This window comes from Dendropsophus ebraccatus, chromosome 2 (assembly GCF_027789765.1).
Source record: "Dendropsophus ebraccatus isolate aDenEbr1 chromosome 2, aDenEbr1.pat, whole genome shotgun sequence".
Taxonomy (NCBI): domain Eukaryota; kingdom Metazoa; phylum Chordata; class Amphibia; order Anura; family Hylidae; genus Dendropsophus; species Dendropsophus ebraccatus.
Genome location: NC_091455.1, coordinates 154,309,908 through 154,335,310, shown reverse-complemented (window position 1 = coordinate 154,335,310; position 25,403 = coordinate 154,309,908). Strand labels below are relative to the sequence as shown.

The 25,403-nt window shown below is 45.4% G+C and overlaps 1 protein-coding gene across 1 annotated transcript; it reads left to right on the top strand.

The window, feature by feature from the left end:
- The first annotated feature begins 18,626 nt into the window (after nt 1-18,626).
- On the top strand, nt 18,627-25,089 carry SNRPD1 (small nuclear ribonucleoprotein D1 polypeptide). The gene is made up of 4 exons (XM_069960373.1): nt 18,627-18,795; nt 18,927-19,003; nt 21,603-21,794; nt 24,863-25,089. Exons 1-4 carry the CDS (start codon nt 18,782-18,784, stop codon nt 24,937-24,939), a joined length of 360 nt encoding a protein of 119 aa, XP_069816474.1. The 5' UTR covers nt 18,627-18,781; the 3' UTR covers nt 24,940-25,089.
- Nucleotides 25,090-25,403: the final 314 nt, after the last annotated feature.

The following is a 25,403-nucleotide window of genomic DNA, read 5'->3' as shown; positions in this document are numbered from 1 at the left end:
TGAGGTCTGGAGGGGAGGTGGAGGGGGAGGGGGCGCCAATTACTTGGTCAGGGCAGGAGCTGGGCCTGGAAACGGCCCTGATAAGTGTTCATGGGGAGAGGGGGGCACAGCGTGGCTCATCAGCTTCCCTGAACATGACATGTCTGCAGAGTAGCAGAATAAGCCGCGGCCCATAAGTGTGTGTTTGGCTGCGGGGTACGCGACTGCCACTGGGGCCCCCATGAGTCATGGGCCCCCGGGCAGCCGCCTACCCTGCCCAATGGGAAAGACGGCCCTGCGACTCGCCCATTGAAAACACGATTTAGTGAACATGTGAGATCAATACGCACGGGGGTAGGAGCACCACGACTGATAAAACACATAAGAGAGGTACATGATGGAAACACAAATGAATTAAAATTCATGGGCATAAAAAGAGTACTTTATCGAAGTGGACAAGACATAAATAAAATATTGTTAAGACAAGAAGCCAAAATCATATTAAATACAGACGCACAAGGAAAATTAGGATTAAATGAACGGATAGATCTTAGTATGTTCCTATGATGTCACAACTGTTTACCTGTTTATGGTTTTAACCCTTTGAGGACCAGGCCCAAAATGACCCAGTGGACCGCGCAAATTTTGATCTTAGTGTTTTCGTTTTGAAATCGTAAAAAAGAATGCAATATGGTAACGTTTGGGGGGTTTCTGTGTCTACGTAATACACTATATGGTAACAGCGACATGATACTATTATTCTATAGGTCAGTCCGAACACAACCATATGCAGGTTACACAGATTCTCTAATGTTATATATATTTTTTTTTTTTATGAAATCCTTTTTTTTGGCAATTAAATATTAATAAAATAGCCCTATTGTGACACTTATAACAGTTTTATTTTTTCACCTACGGGGCTGTATGGGGTGTAATTTTTTCTGCCATGATCTCTAGTTTTTATTACTACCATATTTGTGAAGATCGGACGTTTTGATCACTTTTTATTGATTTTTTTAAATATATAATGTAACATAAAATCGGTAATCCGCGCACTTTTTTCCCTCTTTTCGTGCATGCCGTTTACCGATCACAATGACGCTTGTTATATTTTAATAGATCGGACAATTACGCACGCTACGGTAAATTATATGTTTATCTATTTATTTATTTTTATATGTTTTATTTATATAATGGGATAGGGGGGGTTATTTCAACTTTTATTGGGGGAGGGGTTTTGGGGTAGTGTAATAGTGTTTTGAACTTTTTTTTTCTACACATTTGAAGTCCCTTTGGGGGACTTTTACATACAGTAGTTTGATTTCTACACTGACCATTGCTATGCCATAGGTACAGCATTGATCAGTGTTATCGGCGATCTGCTCATTGAGCCTGCCTGTGCAGACTCAGTGTAGCAGATCGTCGATCGGACCGCACGGAGGCGGGTGAGAGACCTCCGGCGGTCCGTTTCAACGATCGGGACCCCCGCAGTCACACTGCGGGGGTCCCGATCGGTAAGTGACAGGGGACTCCCCCTGTCACTTACGCTTAAACGCCGCGGTCGTTAAAGGTGCGTTTAAGGGGTTAATGAGTCGCGGCAGCGGGATCGCTGCAGAGTGTCATTACCGGTGAGAACCCCAGCTCCTATGAAGCGCGCTCCGCTCCAGAGCGCGCTTCATAGCGGGAGAACCACCCAGGACGTACAGTTACGTCCAGGGTCGTCTGGTGACAGACTTCCATGACGTAACTCTACGTCCTGGGTCGTCTAGGGGTTAATATATATATATGTTTTTAAATCACTGCAGACGCCCCCCTCCGATACGTCATCTTAGGAGGGTCCATATAGATGACGTAAAAGAAGGGGCGTCATCTGATGAAGCACGGAGAAGTCGCATGAAACAGCTGTCATAGCACGGGGGGGTTGGCGTCTCTCCGCTTTTTACCTACCACAATGTTTTTCTACTTGAATTAATGCACGAATAAAGATGGTCTACTATACGGTGAGTGCCCACAGCTTTTCCTTTTTCTGGATGATTGCTTGTACCTGATATATTTTCTGTCTTGTAGCAGCACCCCGTAGCTTGACCTATTTTTCCACCATAATTAACGGCAGGTTAAATAGGGCCCGGTTTGTCTGGATGGTAGTGCTGACCGCTATCTCTTTCGTTTTCACTATATCAGACTTGATTTTGCATGGTCTGAGCACACCAATTCTACATAAGACTACAATACTCCTAATAATATGGACATGGATATGTCAGAAGAGACCGGTGCCAGTGCCTCTAGCACAAATATGGGGGATTTTTCACTTAATGCAGGCAGGAGAGACGCAAACACCTTTTTTACCCAGTGTGAATCCAAGGACATGACACAGATTCCAAGTGTGAAAGCGCTACAATACAAAATACATCATATGGCTGAAAAAGAATTACGTCTATTTTGGAATCACTATTTTGGAGCTTACTTAAATCGTATGTCCAATGTGAACGAGTACCTAGAGGCTTAAAGGGGTACTCCCCCCAAGAACTAAAAAAATGTAATGCTCCTAAACCTAGCTGGTCTTACTCACCAAGCCCCACTGAGTATTATGAGCCATCTCCCATCTTTCTAGCTGCTGCCGTTCCTGAGTTTTTCTAAAAGCCGATCTATATCCAAGATAGGAAACTACATTTCCCCTCATGCAATGCTTCTGCCTGATGATGGTGAAGTAGCTGAGCTGAGACAATGAAGGAGATGATGACAGTGTAGCAACGCTGAGATGGCGGTGTCGGTGTAGCAAAGCTGAGTTGGAAGTGACGGTGTAGCAGAGCTGAGTTGGGGATGACAATGTAGCAGAGCTGAGTTGGCGGTGACAGTGTAGCAGAGCTGAGTTGGAGATGACAATGTAGCAGAGCTGAGTTGGTGGTGACAGTGTAGCAGAGCTGAGTTGGGGATGACGGTGTAGCGGTGCTGAGATGGCGGTGTAGCAAAGCTGAGTTGGAAGTGACGGTGTAGCAGAGCTGAGTTGGGATTGACAATGTAGCAGAGCTGAGTTGGCGGTGACGGTGTAGCAGAGCTGAGTTGGCGCTGACGGTGTAGCAGAGCTGAGTTGGGGATGACGGTGTAGCAGAGCTGAGTTGGGATTGACAATGTGGCAGAGCTGAGTTGGCGGTGACGGTGTAGCAAAACTGAGTTGGCGGTGACGGTGTAGCAGAGCTGAGTTGGGGATGACGGTGTAGCAGAGCTGAGTTGGGGGACGGTGTAGCAGAGCTGAGTTGGCGGTGACGGTGTAGCAGAGCTGAGTTGGCGGAGACGGTGTAGCAGAGCTGAGTTGGGGGGTGACTGTGTAGCAGAGCTGAGTTGGGGATGACGGTGTAGCAGAGCTGAGTTGGGGATGACGGTGTAGCAGAGCTGAGATGGCACTGACAGTAGCAGAGCTGAGATGGTGAGTGCCTAGGGTGAAGGTGGTGGCTCATGGCTGATCACGAAGGGGTGTGCCACTTGGTGATCGTGCGGTGGAGGGGTTGGGCGGTGATCACGGGGTCGGGTGCCGCGGGCAATCGGGGGGGGGGGGCGTTGCTTGCCGCGGGGGGGGGGGGGGCTTGCCGCGGGGGGGGGGTCATGGGGCGGAGCTTCCCGCGGGCGATTGCGGGGGGCGGAGCTTCCCGCGGGCGATTGCGGGGGGGGGGGGGGCTTGCCGCGGGTGAGTGAGGGATGCCACAGGTGATGGGGGGGGCAGTTGGTTGTGGGGCAGGGGGGCTGTGTGCTGCGGGTGAGTGCTGGACGGTGCGCCGGGAGGCTTTGGACACAGGGGGGGAGCTCTGCGCTGATCACTGTCTCCCTCTCTAACAGCAGCCACCCCATCAGTGTTCTCAGTCACTTCACTGTGCTGGGACTGAGGACACGTGATGTCGTCTCGGAGGGTGGGGGCCAGGAGCAGGGAGCGTGTCGGGTTGGACTGAGGTCTGATGATTCTATGCATTCCGTGGGGGTGAATGCAGCTGGAGAACAGCAAAACTGTGCAGAATCCTTAATACATTGATATTGGAAAGATGGAAAGCTGCGGGTGGGCAACATATTAATGCAAAAATAATTTTGGGGGGAATACCCCTTTAAGTGGCTCTATAAGTCAAGGGAAAACCCTGTCAGTGCACACTATGGAGCGTGTGGCTCGCATCAGAACTTGCGCCCGCATCAGAACTCAGCGGCTCTAAAGATCAACCGGCTGGTACTGCAGTACCAGCCAAGATGATCTTTTCTGAGACCGGCCGTTCCGTGACCTGGCCGGTTCACGGAACAGCCGGTTTCATACCACATCTGAACATAAAGATTATACAAAATAGCTCTGTATGACGGTAATACTGTAACAATCTCAATCGTACCAAATCCAACATATTATAAACCCGTCATTATTATACAATTATTGGAAACCCACCAAAACATTATCCACCAAAACAAACACATGGGCATCTAATTCCATTATAAAACTATTTGAATCTTTATTAATGGTGCGTTCACACCTACAGGATCTGCAGCTGATTTTCTGCAGAAGATTTCATTTAAATAACTGAACACAGCATCAAATCTGCTGCAGATCTGCTGCAGATCCTGTAGGTGTGAACGCACCCTAAATACAATTAAAAAAACGTAACAAAAAATAGATGTAAATCGTGCTCAAAGAAAAACCCAGTAAACAACAACCACCTATACAGTACCTATGGGAATATGACTCAACATATAATAATTGCACTATGTCCGACTATGTAAATATAATAAAGGTTTTGTATATAGCAAATAAGATATGACAGAGGTAAGCCTTTACACTATCTGGCCCTTCACACCCAAAAACATATGTTACATATCTTACATTATATATCCTGTCTTGTCAATAATCGCCCAATTTTAGTATTTTAACATATGTGCAAGTTATAAAGTTGTAACGTGGTCTTACCCATAATAGACTATGAAGATGGCAATCACTCCAACGCGCGTTTCGCGTATAATGCTTCCTCTAGGGGGCATACCCTTATCACTGCTCTGATTCCTTTTATACTGTTCCCCAAATGAGAAAATGTGACCCTGGTGGGTTCACAGTACGTAAGTGGGACACCAGCGTCACATCTGCCGCGACCTCTCAACCACACAGCACATGCACGGGGTCCGGTCGGCCGGCCTCCAGTGCTTGAGCATTTTGCCTTTAGTGGATCTCCCCACACCGTCACGCTTCCTCATTCACGACAAATAAGCAGGGCACAGCACATATTATGTCACGTAACTAAAAAAAATAAAAAGAAAAAAGAAAACAACAATGGTTAAAAGCATAAAATGGAAGAATCAACGGTTGATTATAAGAACGGAACAAAGCTCAACTGTTCATTTAGACCATCTGGGGACATTGTACCTAAGGTACTGATCCAACGGCACTCCTTCTGTGCCAGGATCCTTTTGATGTTTCCACTCCTAATACCACCGTGGACCTTCTCAATTCCCCTTACTCTAAAGGTACCAGGGTCACAATTGTGAAACAACTTAAAATGTCTAGGTATTAACTTGAGGCTTTCAACATCAGCTACCCCTGCTGCTGCTACAATACCTCTGACATGTTTCCTCACTCTTATCCGCAGTTCCCGGGATGTCAATCCAACATATATTTTGCTGCAACCACAGGTTGCGTAATAGATGACATATGTAGTACTACATGAGATATAATCCCTGATTTGGTAGATTTTACAAGTTGTTTGTCCTGTCTATATTTTTGCAGGTAACACAGTCACCACATGGGTAGCATCCTGTTCTTTGCCCTCTAGACCCAAAGGGGTTCTTAGTTTTAGCCACATAGTGGCTCCTAACTAGGAGATCTTTTAAGTTCTTTCCTCTTTTTGCAGTGAGTTGTGGGGTGTCTGGGATACGGGAGGCCAAAGTCGTGTCCGTGAACAAGAGAGGCCAATGCTTATTCAGGATCTGACGCATAGAATCCCATTTGTCATTATAAGGTGAAATAAAACGTATTGTCTGGTTTGATTCCTTCTGTCTCATTGTTGTTTATAACAATTCACCTCTCTGTGTGTTTGCAGCCCTTCTATATCCTCTTTCAATAGTTTTTTTGCTATATCCCCTCTCTCTAAATCTATTCCTAAGATCTTGTGATTGTGCCTGAAAATGGTCCTCTGTGGAGCAGATCCTTCTGATCCTCAGGAACTGACCCACAGGGATCGCTCTAATTGTCGAGGGTATATGGACAGAGGTGGCATGTAGTAAAGAGTTTACAGATGTCGGTTTGCGAAATACATCTGTCTGCAGCTGTCCCCTACAGTCACATTCTATGGACATATCCAAGAAGTCAATTTGTTGTCTTCTGTACTTGTATGTAAGTCTGATATTGTACTGATTACAATTCAACTCCTTCATAAATTTCTCCAGCTGGGAAACCGACCCCTGCCATATCATAAGTACATCGTTGATGTAACGATGCCAACACTGCACATGGGGGATGGCCAACTCGACCCCGCCGCCCTCTTCCTGGAACACCTCCCGCTCCCAAAATCCCAGGAAGAGATTGCCGTACGAGGGCGCACAGGCCGCCCCCACAGCAGTGCTGCGCTGCTGGAGGTAAAAAACATAATTGAAAACAAAAAAAATTATGAGTCAAAATAAATTTCAGCAACATGAGAATCAATGTGCAGGTGTCGGGATCCCAGATGCTCATCCGGAGGAAAAACTCTATAGCCCGCAATCCGTGTTGGTGTCCAATACAGGTATACAGGGACTCTACGTCCGCAGTAACCAAAATCATATCTGGTTCCATAAAGATCCCATCAATCCTCGCCAGGGCGTCCGTTGTATCTCTAATATACGATAATAAATTCTCAAGCAAAGGTTTGAGATAGTAATCCACAAATTTGCATATCGGGTCACATAGCCCATCTATGCCTGATACAATAGGACGCCCTGAAGGATTGAGGGGATCTTTATGGATCTTAGGAAGTGAATAAAATGTAGGAATCTGTGGGAATCTCTGAATCAAACCGTCAAATACCTTTTTAGGGATAATACCCTCATCAAGGGCCGCCTTTAATATTTTTTCCAATTCTATTGAATACAACGCTACAGGGTTGGATGTAAGTTTCCTATATGTGCTTTTGTCACGTAATTGTCGCAATGCTTCCCTCTCATATTTCTCAGTGGGCCACAGTACCACGTTCCCCCCCTTGTCCGCAGCCTTAATAACAACTTCATCAAAGGATTGTAACTCCTTTAGTGCCTGGCGCAGGGCCTTTGTTAAGTTATCATTATGGATAGTGGGTGTAATGCATCTTAAGTCTTTTTCCACCATCTTTGTAAAGATCTCAATTTGCGGACATAAGGACAAGGGGGGGAACGACTTAGACCTTGGAACCACACCTGGAGGGAACCTACCTTTTCCTTGACCCTCCTGTTCTTGGAGTAATTCCTCTAGAGTTGCAATTGCGTCTAATTCACTTTGATTAAAATTCTCACATCCAACATCTTTCTTTGTATGTAATTTCATCAGTAATAATTTTCGGGAGAACAAATGTAAGTCCTTTAAGGCTGGGTTCACACTACGTATATTTGAGGCTGTATATTTGAGGCTGTATAGCAACCAAAACAAGGAGTGGATTGAAAACACAGAAAGGATCTGTTCACACAATGTTGTAATTGAGTGGATGGCCGCCATTTAATGGCAAATATTTGCTGTTATTTTAAAACAACGGCTGTTATATTGAAATAATGGCCGTTATTTACTGTTATATGGCGGCCATCCACTCAATTTCACCATTGTGTGTACAGAGCCTTTCTGTGTTTTCAATCCACTCCTGGTTTTGGTTGCTATGAGGACCTGACATGAGGACCAAATACTGCCTGAAATATACTGTGTGTGAACCCAGCCTCAGGCTGTAAAAAAGTCAAAACAGTTACTAGGTGTAAATGTTAGCCATTCTCATGTTGGAAATGTTGCCTTTCCTTTCTCTTCACACTGTGACTTCTATTTGTGCGTGTATAGTTGGATCCCAATGATCTACTGCCCTGTTCAGAAGTGCCTCTCGTCTCCCAGACCCTAGGGCGATCATCAATCGACACCCTAGATGTTACTGAATTGGACCGAGATCTAGATATCGATCGATCCCTTTGTGTCGCTTTAATTGATGTAATCGATTCCGACCTTTCCAGTGCCATTTGCTGTTGCCAGATTTTATTCTGTCGATAATCTGCGAGATCCCTTTGGAATTTATTCACTTTGAGCTGTTGATCCCATCATCACATCAGCCCCTAATGTTGTACTGTCTCCTATACACTGTTTTAAGTGTATAGTCGGATTTACAAGTCCTCCATAGTAGTGTTAAAAAAGAAAAAAGAAAAGCCTGTGGAGCCTCATTTAAGAGTCTCGAAACACAGAACTAGCCAGATATCCCTCCGGGAAGGACCCAGCCCCTGTAAGGAAACCACCAAAACCACCATATTAAGTGGCCCTATAAGTCAAGGGAAAACCCTGTCAGTGCACACTATGGAGCGTGTGGCTTGAGCCGCATCAGAACTCAGCGGTTCTAAAGATCAACCAGCCGGTACTGCAGTACCAGCCAAGATGATCTTTTTCTGAGTCCGGCCGTTCCGTGACCTGGCCGGGTCACGGAACAGCCGGTTTCATACCACATCTGAACATAGCCTTATGGTGCATTTATACAGAAAGATTTATCTTACAGATTTTTGAAGCCACAGCTGTTCCTTGCTATAAGCAGGAGTACGGGTCATAAAGGAAAGACTGAGATTTCTCATCTTTTCAAATGCATTCCTGACTTTGGCTTCAAAAATCTGTCAGATAAATCTGTCTGTGTAAACACATCATAGAGTTCATGCCTAATTCATTGTGGATTTGATGCTGCTGATCAGAGGCGGATTAACTTTAACATAGGCCCCGGGCTGTTCACCAAGCCTGGGCCCCCCCCCACCCCACTGTAACTATGGCAGCACTAGCCTGGCATTCATAGTACAGGACAGATAATGTCATGATGTCCTGATTTGTGCAAAATTCCCATAAAAAAACTTAGATTTTTGCAAATCATGGCGGAAGTGTAGCAAGGAGACAGTACACCACTGAAAGTTTAAGTCTTTTTGGGTGGTCATGGGCCCCCCAGGAGCTCAGGGCCCGGGCCCCTATTATAATCCACTACTGCTGCTGATTAAAAGAAGTTTCATGAAACCAAAAAATGACAGGAAGGTGCGGGAACATAAAGTACACTTACCTGTCCTCGTGCCCCAAAGCGCCCCTCCCTGGCCTTCTTCAGCTGAAACGTCACATACCCAGATTATTGCTTGCCTGCTCAGCCAATCAGTGACTGGGTAGGGACTCTATCCCATTCACTAACTGGTTGAGTGGGCAATTGATCAGCCAGGCAGTGCCGTTGCAGCTGGGGAACAATAGGGGCACAGGTAAGGGTAAGGATACTTTATTGTAGTTGTATTTTTGTAACAGCTGGAGGGCCGAACGTTCCCCATCCCTATATTAAAGGGACAAGAAAGGGATAGGGCCAAATGAAGCACAGTTTGCTACAGCATGTATTGTACACTGTTGCTATCCATAATATGTGGGTGATGATATAGAAAAGGGATGTCAAACTCAGGCTCTCCAGCTGTTGCAAAACTACAAGTCCCATCATGCCTGGACAGCCAACACTTTAGCTTTGGCTGTCCAGGCATGATAGGAACTGTAGTTTTAAAACAGCTGGAGGGCCTGAGTTTGACAGGTCTGATATAGAACATGAGTGTCAAACTCAGGCCCTCCAGCTGTTGCAAAACTACAATTCCCATCATGCCTGGACAGCCAAAGCTTTAGCTTTGGTTATCCAGGCATCATGGAAATTGTAGTCTTGTAACAGCTGGAGGCAGTGGCGTAGCTATAAGGGTCGCCATGGTGACCGGGCCCCTACGCTAGGGGGGCCCGCACGGCCCCCCTTGCCACTTGTCTCTGAGCATCCCGAGAAGCTGCGGCCGCGCAGCTTCTCGGGATGCAGAAATCGCTTTGATGTTCCGCCCGCACAGTGAGCGGGCGGAACATTAAAGCGATCAGAATACAGGAGCAGGACCTATCAGCGTCCTTCTCCTGTATTCCCTCCCATGGGCTGCCGACACTTCATACCAGCAGCCTATGGGAGGCCGGGACGTGACCTCTCCGGCAGGCGTGATGATGTGACGTCATCACGCCTGCCGGAAGTCCTGTCCCTGCGGCTCGCAAGATGGAGCCCAAAGAGGAGGAGAGCTGCTGCCTGCACAGCGTGGATTAGGATGTTTGTTTTTTTAGGGGCACCTCTGGGGGCATTATTAGTATATGGGGGCACCTCTGGGGGCACTATTAGTATATGGGGCACCTCTGGGGGCATTATTACCTCATGGGGGCACCTCTGGGGGCATTATTAGCTCATGAGGGCACCTCTGGGGCATTATTAGCTCATGGGGGCACCTCTGGGGGCATTATTAGCTCATGGGGGCACCTCTGAGGGCATTATTAGTATATGGGGGCACCTCTGGGGGCATTATTAGTATATGGGGGCACCTCTGGGGGCATTATTAGCTCATGGGGGAACCTCTGGGGGCATTATTAGCTCATGGGGACACCTCTGGGGGCATTATTAGTATATGGGGGCACCATTAGTTCATGGGGGCACCTCTGGGGGCATTATTAGCTCATGGGGGCACCTCTGGGGGCATTATTAGCTCATGGGGGCACCTCTGGGGGCATTATTAGTTCATTGGGGGGACCTCTGGGGCATTATTAGCTCATGAGGGCACCTCTGGGGGCATTATTAGCTCATGGGGGAACCTCTGGGGGCATTATTAGCTCATGGGGCACCTCTGGGGGCATTATTAGTATATGGGGGCACTTCTGGGGGCATAATTAGTATATGGGGGCACCTCTGGGGGCATTATTAGTTCATGGGGGCACCTCTGGGGGCATTATTAGCTCATGGGGGCACCTCTGGGGGCATTATTAGCTCATGGGGGCACCTCTGGGGGCATTATTAGTTCATTGGGGGCACCTCTGGGGGCATTATTAGTATATGGGGGCACCCCTGGGGGCATTATTAGCTCATGGGGGCACCTCTGGGGGCATTATTAGTATATGGGGGCACCTCTGGGGGCATTATTAGCTCATGGGGGCACCTCTGGGGGCATTATTAGTTCATGGGGGAACCTCTGGGGGTATTATTAGTTCATAGGGGGCACCTCTGGGGGCATTATTAGTTCATAGGGGGCACCTCTGGGGGCATTATTAGTTCATAGGGGGCACCTCTGGGGGCATTATTAGCTCATGGGGGCACCTCTGGGGCAATATTAGTATATGGGGGCACCTCTGGGGGCATTATTAGTTCATGGGGCACCTCTGGGGGCATTATTAGTTCATAGGGGGCACCTCTGGGGGCATTATTAGTTTATAGGGGGCACCTTTGGGAGCATTATTAGTTCATAGGGGGCACCTCTCTCTGGGGGCATTATTAGTTCATGGGGGCACCTCTGGGGGCATTATTAGTTCATGGGGCACCTCTGGGGGCATTATTAGTATATGGGGGCACCTCTGGGGGCATTATTAGTTTATGAGGGCCACCTCTGGGGGCATTATTAGTATATGGGGGCACCTCTGGGGGGCATTATTAGTATATAGGGGCACCTCTGGGGGCATTATTAGTTCATGAGGGCCACCTCTGGGGGCATTATTAGTATATGGGGGCACCTCTGGGGGCATTATTAGCTCATGGGGCACCTCTTGGAGCATTATTAGTTCATGGGGGCACCTCTTGGGGCATTATTAGTTCATGGGGGCACCTCTGGGGGCATTATTAGCTCATGGGGGCATCTCTGGGGGCATTATTAGCTCATGGGGGCACCTCTGGGGGCATTATTAGCTCATCGGGACACAGCAGGGAATCCTACATACAGGGGGCACAGCAGGGGATCTTACATACAGGGGGCATCCCACATTCCTACTCGCTTTACTGCACATAACACCAAACAGCGCAGTTACTTTGGGAACCTACAGGAGGGAGAAAGGAAAGGAAGTTGCTAGAAATGTGCGGAGCCTAAATTGTTTGTCTCGCAGGTTCTGAGATGAAACGTATCTGGAAGAAATCATCATGGAGGTCTGGGCCGGATGGAGAGGAAAAGGGAACGTGACGCCTCAGATCCAAGAAGACGTCACCTGTGAGTCACTGTATGACACTTTTCTTATTTTGTAGAACATCATTTAGTAGGGGCGCCCCGAGGTGACAGCTACTACATTATACATTATGTACTCAGAGATATCACTGTGTTATCTGTGGTGTTACATAGGACTGCAGGTGACATCTACATTATCTGTACTCAGAGATATCACTGTGTTATCTGTGCTGTTACATAGGACTGCAGGTGACTACTACATTATCTGTACTCAAAACCTAAACATAAATGCCCAAATAATATAGTCCAGAACGCACAAAAGAATATAAATCAAAACAAGTGCAGGACAATCATAGAAAAATATAATTAAATTCTTTATTCAAATGATTACATTTAAAATACACAACAATAGATAATGAATAAGAAAATGAAAATAAAAAAACAGGGAAAATGAAACTGAACCAAATACATAGATTAGTGGGGGGACATAAAAGTATATTTTATGGAATCATATATTGCACTTGCATGACAATTGATGAAGATTATAATAACCGTGGCAATGCAGGCAACCTCCACTGAAAAATAAATATTGTACATATGGGTAGATAGCAACAAAAAATGGGTTTGTAAACAGACAAAGTCCTATTTAAAACTACAGTTGCTCAATAAGGAAAATACACTGGTGAAGTCACCAAAGAATAAAGTAGTGTAAAATCTAGGAGGAAACATGCATTGCAACAGGTCCCACTCACCCACTCACCCTACGCACATTTCGCGTGGCTCGCTTTGTCAAGGGATATGAGTAGTGGGGGAAGACCTCATCCTTTTATCCTGGATGTAGCTAATCAGAGCGCCTCAACACAGGTGAAATAACTCACACTAATCGTAACACCAGAACCGGAGAGTGGAACAGGACGGAGAAGACCGGAAATACGCGCCGATCATGTGACACTATGGGTCATACGTGACCGGAAATGACGTCACTAAACTTCCGTCACCTGACCGCACCGTGGACACGTGACCGGAGAACAACCACATGACCGCAAACGTGGTCATGTGACAAAGTAGCGCACATAGCTGAATTCCAAATAAACCACATTGGCTAGTAACTATATCTTAGTAAAATGAAAGGGGGACTAAGCCTGTATGTCAGTGAAATTAAATTATTTGCTAAAATTAATATCCGATAACACGCATGCGCTAATGCCCCAAATGGACAATAAATATGGTACAGTAATTAATAAACAGTGATGCCCACACATAACACCCATACCAAACATCAATAAAACACAGTGATAGGTGAAAAGTTAAAGTGCTCAGTGCAAAGTGAAAACATAAAGTGCAAAATAAAACCAAGTGTGAAAAAAAGAGAAGAGAAATACTTACCACTTATCAACAATATATTTAAACTGTCTAGAATAACTTAATAAGTTAATAATCATATGAAGAATGTACATCTCTATACATTATTAACCAGTGCTGCGCACAAAAGTGCAATGTGCAAATCAAGAAGTGTCATGTGCTAAACTAACTAATAAATTAGTAGTCATATGAAGAACGTGTACATCTCTATACATAATGGACCTGTGCTACGCACAAAAGTGTGATGTGCTAATCAAGAGTGTCATGAGCAACATGTTTACAAAGAATGATACAGAATCTACTGTGTTATCTGTGCTGTTACATAGGACTGCAGGTGAAATCTACTACATTATCTGTACTCAGAGATACCACTGTGTTATGTGGTGTTACATAGGACTGCAGGTGACTACTACATTATCTGTACTCAGAGGGATATCACTGTTATCTGTGGTGTTACATAGGACTGCAGGTGATATCAGGTGACTTCTCCAGGTTGCAGAAGTTCAAACTTCATCGTGCCCTGCTGACAGTTTATTATGGGAGTTGTAGTTTTGCAGCATGTGGCTCTTCAGGTTGCAGCACTACAACTCCCATCGTTTCCAACTGGAGAGTCAAAGATTGGAATACAATGATTAGACAATGACACAGTACAGTCCATTAAAGGAGAAGTCCGGCCAAAATTAATTTTTGATATGTTGTTACTTATGAAAAGTTATACAAATTTCTAATGTACATTAATTATGGGAAATGCACATATAGAGCTATTTCCCTTAATTTAGTAGATCAGGAAGTGTTAGAAATATCTCTGAAGAAGTGACGTCACGACCCAGGGTGTAATTCCTATGGAGTGTCCAGCAGGGGGCGCTCTCTATATAGAAGTCTATGGGACTTTATTGTTTCTATGGGTTTCTATGTAATGTAATGTAATGTAGTGTACAGTGCTTTATTGAATGAATACATCTATGGAATACTTTGGGGAGCAAGTGTCCTTGCTCCCCAAAGTATTGCATAAATGTATTCATTCAATACATTCAATACACAGTAAGCCCGCCGATCCGCCGCATTTCCGCCGCATTCCCGCCGATCCGCCACACGCTGATCCGCCGCATTCCCGCCGATCCGGACCATATACATTGAACTACAGCTCCCATCATCTGCTTCTAGTATGAACAGGTGATGGGAGCTGTAGTTGGGTAATGGATATGACATGCCGCCGGGCGCAGGGGGGAGCCGCTCAGTACACAGGAGCGCTCCCCCCTCCTCCTCCTCCTCCTTCCGTGATAACTTCCGCCTATACCAATGCTGAGTCCCTGCCTGGCCGCCGCTCTCCGCTCTCCCCCCCATACATACCGGCTCCCGATGCATCCTGGTGTCCGCGCTGATGCCGGGAGCCGGTATATGTGAGCGGAGAGCGGCGGCCAGGCAGGGAGTCAGCATTGGTATAGGCGGAAGTTATCACGGAAGGAGGAGGAGGAGGGGGGAGCGCTCCTGTGTACTGAGCGGCTCCCCCTGCGCCCGGCGGCATGTCATATCCATTACCCAGCTACAGCTCCCATCACCTGTTCATACTAGAAGCAGATGATGGGAGCTGTAGTTCAATGTATATGGTCCGGATCGGCGGGAATGCGGCGGAAATTCGGCGGAAATGCGGTGGATCGGCGGGCTTACTGTGTATTGAATGTATTGAATGAATACATTTATGCAATACTTTGGGGAGCAAGGACACTTGCTCCCCAAAGTATTCCATAGATGTATTCATTCAATAAAGCACTGTACACTACATTACATTACATTACATAGAAACCCATAGAAACAATAAAGTCCCATAGACTTCTATATAGAGAGCACCCCCTGCTGGACACTCCATAGGAATTACACCCTGGGTCGTGACGTCACTTCTTCAGAGATATTTCTAACACTTCCTGATCTACTACATTAAGGGAAATAGCTCTATATGTGCATTTCCCATAATTAATGTACATTAGAAATTTGTATAACTTTTCATAAGTAACAACATATCAAAAATTAATTTTGGCCGGACTTCTCCTTTAATTATAGGGGGCAGTAGTGCAGTACATGAGGTGGAGGCAGTGGTAGTGCATTAAAACATGGTGGCACATTAGAGTAATTGGATATAACGTTAGATATGACTTTGCCTGATCGGGTGACATGGGGGCCCCCAAGCTAACATTTTGCGCCATGGCCCATCAGCCTTTAGCTACGCCCCTGGCTGGAGGGCCTGAGTTTGACACCTATGATATAGGACCGTGATGGTGAACCTATGACACATAGCGGACTCGTGCTGACACGTGTAGCCATAGTTGCTGACACGCGGCCACATACAGTAAAGTATGCGGCCGTATGCAAACTCCAGGACAGCCCCACGGCCTTATAATGCGGCCTGACCCCACCACGTATTCCCCACCCGGACGCAGCAACTGTGACGCCAGCCGACACAGTACCTGCGCACGGCCGGCCACAGCGGTGCCGCGCTCCAGCCCCGTCTTACTTCTGCCTCCAGCCCAGCATTGCTTCTGCCTCCAACGTTGTCTCCTGGTTCCACAGCCCACATCCTGGACCTCATAAGAATTGTAAGTGTGTGTGGGGAGGGATGGGGGGGTCAGGTCGGGGGATTGGGGTCAGGGTATGGGTGAGGTGGGGAAATATGTTTAAGTGGGAAGGGATGGGGTGAAGTGGGGTACTGTGTGTGTGCATGTGTGGGGAGGGATGGGGCCAAGTGGGGTATATTGTGTCTGTGTAGGGAGGGATGGGGTCAGGTTGGGTAGTGTGTATGCGGGTAAGGAGTTCAGGTTGGGTAGTGTTTGTGGAGATGGCGGTCAGGTAAGATAGCATGGAGGGATGGGGTCAGGTGGGGTATTGTGTGTGTGGAACAGTCAGGTAGGGTAATGTATGGGGAGGGATGGGGGTAAGGTGGGGTAGTGTATGGGGGTCAGGTGGGGTGGTGTATGGGGAGGGATGGGGGTCAGGTGGGGTAGTGTATGGGGAGAGATGGGGGTCAGGTGGGGTAACGTGTTTGTGATTTACTTTACACAATTATTTTTTGGTTTATTAAGTACAGTAATATATTCCAAATACATATTTTTGTTATTTTAACTATAAATATCGCAAAATTAAGGTGTTTTTCCCTAAGTTACACACCATCTGAGTTATACTCATTTTTCTGCCGAATGCTGACACACCAAGCTCAAAAGGTTGCCCATCACTGATATAGAATATGGGCTGCTGGGGTTTGAGTGCCAGGGCTGATTTAGAATCCCAGTCTGGCCCTGGTAGGAACATTAACTCTTTCCTCATAGATTGTAAGTTCTTGCGTGCAGGGCCCTCACTCCTCATGTTTGACATGATGGTTACATGTGTATCAATGTAATGCAATGTGTGTACCTCCAGAATTGTAAACTGTTGCGGCGCTATATAAATAACATTAGTAACTTTATGCCCCCTGGTACCTGTAGTCAGATATGTCGTCTGTGGCTAGCTATGCCCTCCTGTAATTAGGTATAAATCATACAGGCAGTAATTATGGCCTGTAGCTTGCACCCATTGTCAGATATGCCCCATGGACCTAGGCAGGGCTGTGGAATCGGTAAACCGCAGGTCCGACTCCGACTCGTGATTTTATCAGGCACTGACTCTGACTCCAGCTCCTTCATAAATGGCCAATAAGAGACAAGGGGTTATTTATCACACTGGTGTAAAGTAGATCTGGCTACGGAGCTTCTTCCTAATGTCATCCATGATCCTGGGGCAACTTCTGGGGGAATAAGGCACAGATAAAAAGATATAAAGATGTGTGTGTGTGTGCGTGCGTCTGTGTGCGTGTGTGCGTGTGCGCGCGCGCAGTGGATGCAGCCAGTCTCCAGACTCCATATCCTGAACAACTCAGAACTAGACTAGATGAAGCAGGTGGTCTTTTTCTGCTGACAATCTTTATGTTTTTAACTAAATATTCACAATGCACAAAGAAAAATTGCTAATAATGCCGGATACCTGTAATTTAGAGGTCTGCCATAGTGATATAGCGGGATTAGCCTTAGTGATATAGAAGTCAGACATAGTGATATAGAGCTCAGCCATAATAGAGGGGTTAGCTATAGTGATATATAAATCAGCCATAGTGATATAGAGGGGTCAGCCATAGGCTCAGATTTATCAGCTGTCAGCGTCCGCACTCCTGAATCATTGTGGCCCCACCGGAACTACCTGCTCAGCCAGTAAGTGACTGCAGCTGTGCCCCGCATTTCTAAGTCGGGCCGTGACATCACAGGATCGGGACCCCACTGGAGACTATGAGCCGTGATGCTGCACTACGGGGGAAGGTAAATAGGACTTCGTTATTATGATCCCACCACCCCCTTTCCCCTCTGGATTTTTCACTGTTGCCCAGAATACCCCTATAATTTCTGCCTCTCTAATACACACACAGCCTGCTGCAGCCATAGCACACACACAGAGCCTCCTGCAGCAATAGCATACACACTCATACACACAGCCTGCTGCAGCCATAGCGCACATACACACACACGCAGAGCCTGCTGCAGCCATACCATACACACACACACACACAGCCTGCTGCAGCCATAGCGCACATACACATATACACACACACACACACACACACACACACACACACACACAGAGCCTGCTGTAGCCATAGCACACTAAAGAAAAACAGGATATCTTCATGTTACACTGCTGCTCAAATACAATCATTAAGCATCCAGGAAAAGAACAGCACAGCTCTCTGCCCACACAATGCACTTGTAGCCCATTGACTCCTGCTATCAGTCAGACGGAGATTGAAGTGCATGGCCACGTGCTTCCTCTGGCTATAACAGCAGCAGGGCTCAGAACTGGGACCCAGTATTTTTACAAATTTTTTTTTTAACATTTTTTTTAATTTTTACTTTAAACGCTTCTGTACGTGTGTAGACGGGCCAACACGTACGCCATATAGCGTTTCTTTGAATAGGTTCTTAGCTGGTAATAAGTTTATATTTCTCCGGTTAATGATTCTGTCTTTCTATAGGAACGTGCTAGGTCTACTACAAAATGGCCGCATCGTACACAAGAGACACAACTCTACGTCCTTTTTACCCTGGCACCCACACAACATGAACACAACGTCACATCCGGTTTGGCACCGGCTTCCGGTACTGTTTATTTGTCGTGTTTCAAGCGTCGGATCTTTGGTCATAAATAAGTTGCGGAGTCGCACAGATATCCTTCTGCTTTGTTCCTTGTGAGGGCGATTGTAGCGTGCACCTTGCGGGCAGCCATGAAGTTAGTCAGGTAAGAATGGAAGGGCGGTGGATGGCGGCGGATTGAATGTGGCGGGAACAAAGATTGAGAGCTATCTGCAGCAGCTTTCTCCAGCCGCGGTATTGTGGGGTTGTTAGTTACCGTTTTTTTTGTCCCGTCAGGTTTTTGATGAAGCTGAGCCATGAGACGGTAACTGTGGAGCTGAAGAACGGGACGCAGGTGCACGGCACCATCACCGGTAAGTGGTGCAGCATCTGTGGAGCGGCCGCTGCTCAGCACTCAATCACAGGGGGCAATGCTCTCCAGTCAGGAGGTGCTCTATAGCAGACAGGCTGCTCGTGCTGCTGTGGAGAGTGAGGGAGATCTATGGCTATGTTCCCACCCATTATCTTTGCACGGCATTTTACTCAGTATTTTGCAATACAAAACAGGAGTGGACTGTAAACACAGACTATGTTGAAATTTAGTGGAGGGTCTTCATTTAATGGCAAATAATTGCATTTATCTTAAAACAATAGCTTTTGTTTTTAAATAACGTGGGCTATTTGCCATTAAATGACAGGTTTTTTAAACCTGGACAACCCCTTTAAGAGTCCTGGACAGCCTGACCTACCTACCTACAAAGTAGCCTTTCTGTGTTTTTAGTCTACTCCTGGTTTTGGTTGCAAAATACTGAGAAAAAAATACTGTGTGTGTGTGATCATAGCCCAAAGCTGGGTTTACATTTATCAGTTGTATTCCTTTCAGTGTCCCCCCCCCCCCCCCCCCCCCCCCCCAAAAAAAAAAAAAAAATTAACACAACTGATGCCAAAAGTTGTCATCCGGCCTTTTTTCCTTCCATCAACGGGAAGGCAGAACGCAACAAGACAAATTCTGGCGTACAGCAGCACTGTTGGCACACCGGACACTTTAAAGTGACTGTACCACCAGGCCCAGGCTGAAGCACTGGAGGCGGGCCGGCCCAACCGTAGTGGGAGGAAACCCTAGCCCCTCTATGATAGGGTTCCATTGATTCTAAGGAGTCACGTCATGGAGGGGCTGGTGTTTCTTCCCACTAAGGGTGGGTCGGCCCGCCTCCAGTGCTTCAGCCTGGGCCTGGTGGTACAGTCACTTTAAACTGTCCCATTTAAAATGAGGTCAAATCAAATATGCGTTTTTATGGGAAACCCCCAAAACAACCAGCTTTTGTTAGGTAAGGTAAGAGACCTTTATCCTCAACCTGGTGTTTAACATGGACATGCATGCTCAGTCACTCCCCCCCCACAGCTGGGTCATTAACAAAGGGTCACTTGCAAAGGGAACCCTGCAATTCACATTTCTAAGGGTGCCTTTACACAGATTTATCTAACTGATTTTTGAAGCCAAAGCCAGGAATGGATTTGAAAATCTCAGCCTTTCCTTTGACCTGCTCTCTGTTTATAGTCTGATCCTGGCTTCAAAAATCTGTAAGATAAATCTGTGTAAAGGCACCCTTACTCACCCCACCCATACCTGACCCTGCTTGGGACTCCAGTTGTCAATCAAGCAGGGATCATTTGAATTTGCAGCAATTCAGAAGTTAAGAAAAGCCTCTGAATCTGTAGCAGATAATAAAATAATTTTTCTATGTTCTGGAAGCACAGTTGGATATATGAAAGATAGGACAATCTCCTTGTCCTATCAGCTATATAATGGTGTCAGCAGTTTGGAACAAATGAATTACAGATGACAGATATCCTTCAACTAAAAAGGCCAGCAGAATCTGATTTAGGGGAGGACCAGAGCCTTGAACAGTGTTTCTCAACCTTTTGAAACAAAGTACCCCCTAAAGACAAGATGCTGTCAATGAGCACCTCCAATCAAGCCAAAAATGGACGTTTAAAAAGGTTGTTCAACTATCAGCAAAAAATAAAAAAAATAAAAAATGCTGGTGTTGTCTAAGGATTATCTTAATATCCCTGCAAGGTTTCACTGCAATATGATTATGTGACTGCTGAGTCCATTATAACCTACTAGGGAGATGACGAGGGGGATGAGTGTGCAGGGAGAGCAGACGAGCAGTTGTACAGTTTGGAGACTATTCACATGAAACACTGGATTCAGAGGGGAAAAAGGTCATTACTTATCTGGGAGATTGGTGAGAGAAGATTGCAGGATGTAGTGTTTTGCAGGACTGCCTTTTATGCTCTGTGCTCACTCATCCCCCTTGACCCCTCCCTACTCCATAGAGCATAATGGACACAAAAATCCTGCTTCTGAAGTTAAGGGAGGGTGGGGGGTATGTTTTATTAAACAGACGTGTTGTCTTTCTGTACTCAGTTTTCTTCCTATTGATATCTGAAAAATGACAGCTATGTTTAAACTGCCCTATGATGGAAATACTTCATAGGTCATTAGGGGTAAAGTGGACCTGCCAGCAGTTTTGTGTTGACTAAAGTAAGGCAGTGTACCATAGGGCTTCTTACCCTGCATCAGGAGATAACTTAAATTTCAATCTGTCCCTTCAGTGCCAAAATAACTTTAGATTAGTGGATAAAAAGCCCAAAGTGTGTTTGTTCCCCAAGCTGCATTTGCCCCCTCTAAAGCCTGATTGTAAATGAACACTCTGAACATTGCTGGACTTGTAAGCATTGGTGCAAACACCCTTTTTCATTTACTAAATACGCTCGGGTTTAATCATTATTCAGATTACCAGAATACCCTTTTACAGCCACACATAGTGGACATAAAAATGTCATCCACCTTGCTGCATCTGTAGATGTGTAATTTCTGCAAGGAAATTCCATGTAATAAATATGCAGTGAATTCTGTCATTGAGTGGAGCCAGTTCTTATGTTTATAATTATTATTTGTCCTAGGTGTTGATGTGAGTATGAATACACATCTAAAGGCTGTAAAAATGACTGTTAAAAACAGAGAACCCGTCCAGTTGGAAACATTAAGTATTCGAGGGAACAACATCCGTTACTTCATTCTGCCAGACAGCTTGCCGCTTGATACCTTACTTGTTGATGTTGAACCAAAAGTGAAATCTAAAAAGAGAGAAGCTGGTAAGTGGTGTTTTTTTTTTTTTTTTTTTTTTTTTTTTTATAGACTGTCCGTGAAGGCTCTATCCTGAAATTTTAAATTGCTTATACAACAATCCAAATGTTGCATCACTGCAAGGTATCTTGCCTTCTGTTGGAGAAATATGATAATTAGTTGTTTATGTGGACAGATGTGAATAGTCTCTAGTAGCAAGCTCTGGTAGCAAACGAACACTCCTCCCCCATGTGACCTTTTAATTTTGTTAACTTTATTATATTTTTGACTTCCTCTTTAAAGCACATACATTAGTAACTGTGAAGTCTGGCTAAGGCCTAAATTATTATTATTTTTTTTTTTTTTCAAAATAAAAAAAAAAGGGTAGGTGGCTGAACATAACATGCACGTACCTCACCAGCTCCAGTGCAGGGGTCCGCTGTCCCCTGACAGCTTCCTGGTCTGAGCGGGAAACCGGGTTGTAACATGCCGCCGGACTTCTCCTTTAAATGGGTGTGTCTCTGCAACCACTGGAACCACCATCGATTCTCAGAACGGACATGCATTCACTCTCACAATGGAGCATCCAGCATGCCTGTGTAGTTGGCAAATTTTTCTTAGTGCTGAACTCCAAAATGTTCCTTTTTTGCATCTGCAAAAAGAAAAAGGAATGGTGGGTTCCTAGCAGCCCAACCTTCAGCAGTTGGCTTCTTATGCCCCTATGTTATAGATTATGGATAACAAGCTGAGATGAAAATTTTTTATTTTTTTTTCGTTTTGTCTTTTTTCCAACGGCATCTTTCAGCAGGTCTCTTCTTAAAACGTTTTGCAGGATACATAGTTTTATTTTTGAACAGCACCACACTTGTCCTTATGCTGTGTGCAATATTACAGCTTGGCCCCATTCACGTCGGTGGAGCAGAGCTTTAATACCAGACATAGTCAGGATAAGAGTGGTGCTGTTTCCCACTCCAGGGTATACATAAACATCATGGTGAGCTTTGTCATAGCGATCAGATGGGCTCAAAAGCAAACATTTATCGGTGACTGGAACCACGTGTCTGTCTGTACAGTTTAACCCTGTATATGCTGCAGTCAGTAGAGACTGTGGCACCTTCAGGTTTCCCCCTCTAGCCAATTATTGGCCCCACAAGGGCTTGCCTCCAAACCTGCCATGTATGGAAGGTTTTGTCAGTGCAATACAAGAAGTGCCCTAACTCAGTATTGAGTAGTCTAACTTGTAAATCCTGCTCACTCATCCTCCTGGCACCTCCCCCTTCCATAGGTTATAAAGGGCAGTGTAAACCACTTTGCTTCTCTGTGAATGTTGACTGCTTTTTCTTGATGATAAACAGATAAGAAGTGAGGAGAGAGGTGGGAAACAGGTTCTTTTGCCTTCTTATATTTGCTTGTACTCTTGATTTTTAATGTTCTATGACAGTTACACCGGTGTAAATGGGTTCTCCGGTGAAAAATTAGTTTGGCTCAAATCAACTGGTTGCAGGAAGTTATGTAGATCTTTCAGTGTTTTATCAGCTGCTGTATGCAGCATTTCGGTTTGAAATTTTGCTCTCTGCTGCCACCTCTGTCAATATAAAAACAGGTTTTCTAAAAGGATTTGCTACTGATCTGGACAGTGGACAGAGGTGGCAGCGGAGAGCACCATTTCAAACTAAAAATGTGCATACAGCAGCTAATAAAGTACTGGGAGACTTAAAATTTTTTAAAATCAAAATCACTTATAAGTCTATATAACTTTTTGGTGCCAGCTGATCAAAGAAAAATTCGCTGGGGTTCCCCTTTAAGGGCTCCTGGTTTTCCTCCCATCACTAAGCACTTTTCTAGCATATAATTTGCCAGTTCCACCTCCTCTTTTTCTTTGCTGTTGGGGTTCCTCAGGGATCTGTCCTGGGCTCCCTGCTCCGATATTATTTGAAAGCTTGTGTACTAACACAACCACGCGCCTTACCCCTAAATCTCTCTACAGTGCTACACCACCCTACATCTCCCCCTTTATTGCTGTGTACCACACTGCCTGTCCCTCTGCTGATGACTAACATCCTCCATAATCTGGACATCTTACCCCTATTTCCAGGACTTCACCCAAGCTATATAAGTAGAAACAGAGACGTATTCCTAATACCCAAAGCTTTTGACGTGCCCTGAAAACATCTTTTTAAGCATATAGCATTACTTACCTGTCTATCCCAGTTTTGAAACTACCAAAAATCTATTTGTTTGGGGCATTTTTGTTCTGTATTGTTTGTCCTGGTTGAGCAGTTCCCAGAATGCAATGCTTTCCCTCAGCTGATCATCATAGTCCCCCACCTATCACAATCAGTAAAATTAGTGCTGCCCCTGCTTCTGGCCATTCAGAGATGGTGGATTACTCAGGGGATTGGAGGATCCAGCCAAGCCTCCTGTGAGATCACGCCCTGCCCCCTGTCTGCATCACCAGCCTGTTCTCAGCAAACACACAATGTGAGGCAGAGGCATGGAATATTTGTCTCCTAAGGGGGGATAGCAGAAGGAGCAGGAGACAATGTGAATCTATCAGCTGCCCGTGTGGCAGAACCGCACAGATATGGTAATACATTGTATAGACACATCTATATAACTTTTAATGGAAAACTAGTTTTTCTTATCCGGAGTTCCCCTTTAATAGACCCTTAATGGACTAATGGGGATTCTGACTTTGCCTACACTACTCTTTGTAGTTTTATAATATAGTTGACATAAATTAGTCTGAGTGGCTCTTTTACAAGCCAACTACTTTTCTGTTAGACTATGCAGGAAAGAGATGACATACATTATGCTTGGAGCTTATGTAAAACAGGAACTCTTAATTTATTGTGAAAGTTAATGTGTCTCGACCTATTTTGTATTAACCAGTATATACCGATTAACCACCTTCTGGACACTTTTTGCTCTAAAATAACCAATGTTTTTTGAGAATATGATAAGCATATTCTTTCACAGCGCCTTGCCTGGTCTAGTGTTCCAGTCCATCTGGCAGTCTTGTTTACTTACCATGATATGTTCTCCCTACTCTGTGGAAGACATTCCAAACTCACTTTTTACTTTCTTTTTAAAACAGTTGCTGGTCGTGGCCGTGGGAGAGGTCGTGGCCGAGGAAGAGGCCGTGGCAGAGGAAGGGGAGGACCAAGACGATGATAGGAGAAAAGCGCTCCTATGGACAAACAATACCATTTTGTACAGATTTCTTTAGTTAAATTTTAATAAGTAACTACTTTAGAAGATGTGCTCTTCCACGCTGGGATTTATGGAACATTCATTTTTGAAATAAATTGCTAAAAGCTAAAACATGCCTTTTTTTTTAATTTGTTCTTTATCAAGAAAACATTGATTTCCATTGTGTCTTAACTTTCGACATGTCAAAAGTGTTTATCTTTTAGGGTCTGAGTGTTCAGACTGATCTCCTGATAGTTCATTGTCTGACCTGTCAGTCTCATGGCACACAAAATAAGCCCCCAACTAGCCTTGTAGGTGGAAAAATAGAAGGCGAGGAGAAACACTGCTTTAGTGTGACCTGGACATCCATGCATCAGTGACCTTTGGTCATGAAGGGGTTAAACATGGGAATAAAAAGGCTGTATCCCTGTTTTCCAGGCGGTACT